This window comes from Ananas comosus, linkage group 17 (assembly GCF_001540865.1).
Source record: "Ananas comosus cultivar F153 linkage group 17, ASM154086v1, whole genome shotgun sequence".
Classification (NCBI taxonomy): domain Eukaryota; kingdom Viridiplantae; phylum Streptophyta; class Magnoliopsida; order Poales; family Bromeliaceae; genus Ananas; species Ananas comosus.
Window position 1 is genome coordinate 9,780,179 of NC_033637.1, and position 8,098 is coordinate 9,788,276.

Here is an 8,098-nt window from a genome sequence, read left to right on the forward strand (position 1 = left end):
TTCGGGTCTCTCCCTTAACCCCTTTCCTGCGTTCTCCGTGATTTCGGACCTCCCGCACCCTACTCTCTCTCTTACCCTCTCTCCTTTTCTCTCTCTGAGATGTGGGGCCCTATTCTTCTCCGCACCCTACTCTCCCTTACCCTCTCTCCTTCTCAACGAACCCTAACCCTCTCTCCCTTTCTTTTCTCGCCGCCTCTGCAGATTTCCCGGGATTCCTCTGCCCCTCTCAACAAACCCTAGGTTCGCGTAGGGTTGGTACTCCGGCGCCGCCTCTACAGTCCCCTTTCTCTCACTTATGCGTGGGTCCCCCAGAGCCCCCCCTCTCTCTCTCTCTCTCTCTCTCGAAAGTGGGTCCCTCATAGCCTCTCTCTCTCTTTCGCTCGCGCGCTTGGGTCCCCCTCTTCCCGAACCCTAGGCGAAGGTTCGCCTAGGGTTCGTACTGGCTCCGCCGCGCGACCGCCGCTTGCCCATACCCCTCAATCTGCCGGGGATTCTCTATCTCGCGATTCCGCGGATGCCAATATCCGTACCTTCAAATCCCACAAATTCGGCCACAAATATCGCCGGAGATCCTGGGGTGTTTCTATCACATCTCGCCGGCGTCGCAATCCTCGAGATCCTACAACTCTCTCTAGAGTTTGGTATAGATACCCCATAAATCCTCTCAATCATATTGTTTTTGTTGTTCCCAGCCAATCGGTCTCATGAGCTTTTCTGATTTTTTTTTCTTTCTGATCTTGATTCTTTTGCTAAATTTAAATTGATTTAAGATTGATTTTATCATTTTCATGTGATTTCGAAACCCTGATTCGATTGTTTCTTGATTTGTTCCTTTAGATTTTAGATGAGGTTCGAAATTGGGAGTTATTAGATTATTTTTTGTAGTTACTGTTTCTTGATCAATGAGACCCTGATTCGATTGGGAATCATGCTATATATATAAAATCTTGGATGGTAAGCTTCTTTACCCATCTTCTTTGGAGCTTGCAAACTGCTTCTTGCTGGTGTTGGTGCCTATATCTACAGAGGAGAGATCTGGTCCTCTCAGGGTTGTTGTCTACTATCCGCCTCTTTTAAAAAAAATATATGTAAATTTTAGAATATTGGAGCAAACTACATTCTATTCATGTCACCATTTGCTCTTTTTTATTTTTAATCTCTGCATTATGTGAATAATTATTTAAAATTAGCAATTTTAATTCGGGAAAAGATATGAGACAAGTTAAAATTAGTTAAGACTAGCAGTTTTTTTTAGACTGAAAATGCATTACAATTCTTGATTTGTCTTGCTTGGACCTTTAAAATTTTGGTTTCATGATCATATATTTGACCTAATCCAGTATGAATTTGGATATTATGGTCAATATAATTATCAAATTAAAGCTAACCTTTTTCATTCTGCAATTTTTTGTTCTTTTGCTGTTTTTTCCCCGACCTTGCTCTTGCATTGCTGATCTTCTCCCCTTTCCTACCTTAAAACTTCTCCGACTTACGAAATATTTTTTTGCTCGGCTTTCTTAGTTATACTCTTTACATTTTTTTTTAAACTTACTTCACTGTTTACTATTGCTTTTTCTACTCTTTAAAGTGAGGCTCTGATGAAATGGATAATTCTCGAAAACTACCCTCTTTAATGATCCGGATACTGCCCTCTCTACTGAATTTGTCCGCAATGGCACGGCATGTCGAATGGCCTCGGGGCAATCGTTGCAGCCTTGGGGCAATCGCTGCAGCCTGCTGCTATTGTTGCAGAGTTCCGATTCGCAGCAATGTTTAACATAGCCCTTAACTTTAAGGGAGCCACAACCCTGAGCCTTGCATGAATTCCTGTTTTATGCATAATTGGATCTTTTTCGGTAGTTTATATTTTCTTACTTTTACTTGGAATTATGGTCTTAGTATTTACATTTTTCTGTAATTTTTTCTACTTTGATTTTCCTCGGGTTTGCCTTCTTACTAACATGTTTATTATCTATCTTCTCTTCATGTTTACTACCTCTCCTCTGTGATGGCACCTTGGGCTATGCACTATGATTTCCTACATGTTTGAGATCTAGTTACCTTCTTTTACTCACTCTGTTTGGGCTCTACATTATTTTTTTTAACTTATTTTTAACATTCTTAGTTTATCCACGAGCTACTTTTACCTCTCTTTTTTTTACCTCGGATTTCTGTATTTGTATGATGTTCTATATTTTTCTAATTCTCCCTGCTGTTTACTCACTGTACCTTAAAATTTCTCCGGCTTACAAAATGTTCTTTTGCTCGATTTCTTACTTATACTCTTTACATTTTTTAAAACTTTCTTCATTGTTTACTATTTCTTTTTCTACTCTTTGAATTGAGGCAATGATGAAATGGACAATTCTTGAAAACTACATTCTTTAATGATCCTGCTACTGCCCTCTCTACTGAATTTATCTGCAACGGCACAGCATGTCGAATGGCCTCGGGGCAATCGTTGCGGCCTCAGGGCAATCATTGCAGCCTACGACTATTGTTGCAGGGTTCCAATCCTCGGCAATGTTTGAGATAGCCCTTAACTTTAGGGGATCCACAGCCCTGAGCCTTGCATGAATTCCTATTTTATGCATAATTGGTTTTTTTTTCGGCAATTTATATTTGCTTACTCTTACTTGAGATTATGGTCTTCATATTTACATTTTTCGATTGTTAACTTGCTATCTTTTCCTGACTGCTCCTGTTCCCTCCAATCTTTGTTGTAAGACAACGATCTCTATTGTTTCTGCATGAAGGCGTGGTAGGTCGGATGGTCTTAGAGCAATCGCTACAACGTTTCAATGCTACTCCAACAGTTTAGTTCAAATTGATGTTCACTACATATCATTATCTCTGTGGGTGGAGCCAAGTAGGGGTCTTACATATCTTCATGTTTTATGCTTGCTTATTATTGCTACTAGTTACTTTGAATTAGCCCCTTCAAATTTGCCTCCTTAACTTTTTCCACTTTTTTCTCTCTTTGCCCTGAATTATTTTTAAAAAATAAGTTTGATTTGGTGCTCAAGGAAGAAGAAAATTACAAATTTAAATAAAAAAAGTAAAAAATCCTGGATCCTTACTCTTTAATGTGAGAAAATGCTAATATGGACAATTTTTTGATATATCCTAATCCGCTTACAAAGAAAAAGGGGTGTTGGGGGAAGGGATAGGAGTGGGTTTCTGCAGCAGCATTAAATTGCCCAACCCAGTGTAGATTGAGACATATAGAACATCTCAAAAGTAAAGAGGTAAAGTACAAGCACTTTGGAAAATTCGACAACTGGAATTGGTTCCCTGCTTCATTGTGAGCAATGAAGACTGGCTTCTTTGTCTCTAAATATTTTCTTTATGTTTTTCAATTTCTTTTTTTCTTGCTTTAATGTTTAATTCTTTTGTCATTAATATTTATTACCATATGTTTATTGTAAATTTTGGTTCCCAGCTTTATTGTGATCAATGAAAACTAGCATCTTTGTCTCTAAATATTTTCTTCTTTTTTTGCAATTTTTTTAATATTTATTACCATATATTTATTGTAAATTTTTTTGTCCACCGCGAAGCGCGGGTCCTTAACTAGTACAAGTATAATTTCTCAAAAAAATTGGTGAAAATACCCTCAAAGCCACACGAAATTGATTTCAACTTCTATTTTTTTAACTTGGACCCTTCTAATTTTTTGAAATTAAGTGATTTTTAGTCAAAAAGACAAAAAGAATAAGAAATTCTCTCAAATTCATTGATAATTTTATCAAATAAAATAACTTTAATCAATTTTCAGCAAATAAAAGTAGACTATATAATGATTAACAAATTATATATAGTCATAAAATTTGATAAAATTTGTAACCTAACTAGTTATTAAATTCAAAATTAAAAAAAATAGAAGTTGAGGTGTCTCGATCAAGGAAAAATAAAACAGTTGAGGCATCAATTTCAAAATAGCCTATAGTTGAGGGGGTACCCATACATGTTTACGAGAAACATTAAAACTTGAAAATTTTTTAATTTAACTGGTTATTAAATTCAAATTTTAAAAAAAAAAGAAGGTAAGGAGTCTCAATCAAGGAAAAAAAAGGATTTTTTTTTGTCAAAATAACCCTATAAAATTTTCTAATTAGATAAATAACCCTGTAAAAAAAATAATTGACAAACTAACCCTCATTTTGCCATGTAGAAGCTACGGTGGGATTCGGTGAATCGTTTACCGTCATAAAGCGGTAAATGATTCACCATCTTCCTAATTTCCTAATTTCCTACAAAGTGGTGAATCATTTATCCTTTTTCTCTTTCTTTCTTTTTTCTATATAATCCTAACAATCACATAAAAATTTCAACAAATCACATAAAATCTTAACAATCAAAAAATTCTAATAATCTATCCATACAATCATAATAATCAAATAAAAATTCTACTAATCCACGTATAACCCTAACAACCTCATTTTTTTTATTTCCAATATATAATCCTAATAAATAACAATCATATAAAAATTTTAACAAATCACATACAATCTTAACAATCTAAAAAATCCTAACAGACTATCTAAAAAAAGTGTCACTGCTTTTATAAAAAATTAAAAAGACTGTCTTTATAAAGGTAGTAAACGATTCATCGTTTTTAGAAGAAAATTTCAACGTGGCTCTTACATGGTAAAAGGAGGAGGGTTATTTAGCCAAATATATTTTTAGTTGGGTCATTTAGCCAATTACAATATTTTCTAGGATTATTTGAAAAAAAAAAGTCAAAAAAAAAAAAGTTGAGGTGTAAATTTCAAAATCGCCTATGATTGAGGGGATTTTCCTACATTTTTACCGGAAACTAACGAGCTCTAAATTAAACCCTAATTTAGCTCAAAAACCAAATATTCGTACCTGCTCCACATAGATGAACTTCCGATTCTTATCCTTCAACAGCGCCGGGACGAGCGAATCGAGCACATTCTGAACACACGCCCCCTACCCCAATCCCCCCCAAAAAAGAAAAAAGGAAAAAGTCACCGAAAATCACGAAAACTCCACGAGAAATTCGGGGGCGAGGCGAATCAAAATGGGGTACCTGGATGGAGTTGTTGGATCCGACGTAGTACTGATCCACGGTCTTGAGCCACCCTACGTCGTCGTGGCTGTGGGCGACGATGTGGACGTTGAGCTTGTCCGGGACGATCCCCCCCGTGGTGTTGTACGCGATGTACTTGGACTCGGCGACGCGTGCGAGGAGAAGGAGGAAGAGGAGAGGAGGAAGAAGAAGAAGAAGAGGAGGAGGTAGAGGAGGAGGTCGGAGGCGACGAAGAGGATGCGCCATCGCCATGGATGCGAGCTTTTCCCCCAGCTTCGAGGAGAAGCTGCGGTATAAAAGGGCGGAGAAGAGGAGAGTGGGCTCGTCGGGGCTTTTGGAGGAAGCGTCGTCGTCTACCTCTCGTCGTCGTCTTCGCACTTCTCACTTCGCAGTGAGAGTAAAGAGAGGGCCCATTGTGTTCTGGTGCTCCGCGGGTACGTACACCTTGTAACTATTTTAATTTTGGAGCAATTGCTTATATATCCCTGCAAAATTTTTGATCTGTTTACTTGTCCCCCACCCTCAAAAAGCTAATATTAAAAATGTTTTAACATTCCAAGTTATTTCAAACATGCTCACTCCAAGAGTTAAATTTTGTTAGTGAACTATTCGCAACTAGCCAATTGGAATTCTTGCTTCTCCGAAAATACTATGCAAGCTGATCAACTAGCCAATTGGGGTCTGTCTAATAAAAAAATGTACTGTGCGGTCCTCTTTTGAGGACTTTTTTATTTTTGTATCGTCTCATTTTTATTTAAATAAATTTTCGCTCTCGGGCGATTTTTCTCAAAAAACTTTTAGCAACAACCGTTATCTCTGTAAAATTATTATTTTACTCTTTCAAATAGACTTTTCTTATTTATTCTTCAATTAGGGGCAACTTTTTGTATTTTCAAAAATACCATTCTATCGTTACTATTTTGTTTTTTACCCGTAAGTTAAGTTAGAAACAAATAAGATATTTTGACTTAAGGCTTCGTTTGGAATTACGGGAAGATTACGTTACGTGCGATGAAAAAGTACGATGGGAAATACTCTGTTTGTTTCTATACATAATATTACGTTCTGCATATCGTGATGAGTCGGTTACCATATTCTGTGGTCCCACTAGAGAATGCAGAATCATATCTCATATGTTTTTACCCCAACTCCGTTTTATCTAACAGCGTCAGATAGGTCTCAATACCAAACTAAGCCTAAATCAATCTTGATTTTGTTTAAGAGAAAGTAGATTAAATTATTAAATTTCACAGAATTATCAATTATTGTGGTAAAACCTTCAATTTATTTAACTAAAATTACTTGATTCCAAAAAAGTTAAAATTCGAAGTTCTTGATAAAACGATTCTAGTTGGGGAGGCCATTTGAGAAGGTTCTATTGTAGAGGGGTTCTCCAAGCATTTTTATTTATTTATTTCTGTTTACACCTGTACTTTAAAATTTACCCTCTATGCCCATTCCTAGAAGCAATAAACCTAATAAAAAATAATATAATACTTTTTTATAATTAAAATGATGTTTGAAAATTTTTGTTCTTATACATTTGTTTATGCAATATAAAAATATTTTATTCTTTATTATTTTTTTTTTGCATGGAATAGCTGTGAAAGGTAAGCTCTACGCCCAATGCGCGCAAATATAAAAATAACATTTTGAAAACATCTGTTCAATAAAATTAGAATAATATTCTGGATTAAATCATTTGATATCTCATTTTGATATTTAACTTTAAAATTAAAATTTTTAAAAATTAGATAGTCACATCAAAATAAGTAATAGTTGAGATAGTTAAAATAAGTTTTATATATTTTTATATTTTTACAATTTATTACTGCATGATGAGTAGAATATTATGTATTTTCAGATTCTATTACAAAATATTAAGGCTCTGTTTGGGATTGTGTGGAGAATACGTTACGTACAAAGAGTAAGATTGAAAAATATTGTGATTATTTTTACATGTAATATCACGTTTCTTCCGTTCCAATATATTTTTTATAATTATACATTGAAAAATTAATAAATATATCTTTATATAGAGTAGTGCTACTATACTCTTATGAGTATTGGACACTTCGTACTCATAAGTTGTTTTCGATAATAGAGCTACCGAATCGATGATCCACTCCGTTAAATATAATCTATAGTATTTGAAACTTCTAAAAAATAAATTTTGTAATTTTTTGAAATCATAATAAAGTCCATCAAGCGGGCATAAAATGAATGGTTAAAATCGAATGACGTCCTCAAAATGGATGATCGGATTCTTTAATTTAAGATCGGAGTTATTGATCTTTATTTAGGTAGTGAATAGAATTTTCTATCAAAAATTCAACTGATTCTGATTCTTTTACACCGTTAAACTAGCATGTGTCCCATACCAATCGTTAGAAATTGTCAATTTTGTAACCTTTTGATCGTAAGGTAAATGATGTCGAAAAATTATGAAATTTGATTTCTAGAACTTTTAAATGCTCTAAATAACGTTTAACGGTGTGGATCGTCGATTTGGAAGCTCTATTATTGAAAACAACTTATGAGTATGAGGGCGATCTTACTCATAAGAGTATAGTAGCCGGACTTCTTTATATATATATATAGTTGGACTGGGCTACTATTAGTAGCAAAATCCCATTGTTGCTACCAGTTTTTTAGCCTTTGGATCAACTATTTTCATTATTTCTAACCATTGGATTAAATACTATAACCCAGTGGGGACCACTCAACCCTAGGGGGACCATTCAACTCTAACCGACTAATATCATCCTGACCCTACAATTTTTCATCCAAGGATTAAAAACTTGATAGCAAAAAGAGCGTTTTACTATTAATAGTATTCCAGCCTAATTCTCTCTCTATATATATATATATATATATATATAGTCTTGTTTACTTGCATTAGATGGACCTAAGTAGTCTAGAAAATAAATATTATTTAATTTATAAAAATTAATATCTTAAATTTAGAATAATTTACAAATAATTCTTTTAAATATCATAAAATGTATCTAAGGATTTAGATTTAAATTTAAGATACCTTTT

At 34.6% G+C, this 8,098-nt stretch overlaps 1 protein-coding gene across 2 annotated transcripts in view; it reads right to left on the reverse strand.

Annotated features, from left to right (window-relative positions):
* Nucleotides 1–5,455, reverse strand: part of LOC109722881 (probable alpha-mannosidase At5g13980) — a 39,042-nt gene extending 33,587 nt beyond the window's left edge. For both annotated transcript variants that reach the window (XM_020251058.1, XM_020251057.1), the window contains exons 1-2: nt 5,057–5,455; nt 4,873–4,956 (exon numbers count right to left, since the gene is read on the reverse strand). In XM_020251058.1, the coding sequence (XP_020106647.1) occupies nt 4,873–4,956; nt 5,057–5,308 (336 nt within the window). In that variant the 5' untranslated portion in view covers nt 5,309–5,455. The remainder of the gene's footprint in view (nt 1–4,872; nt 4,957–5,056) is intronic.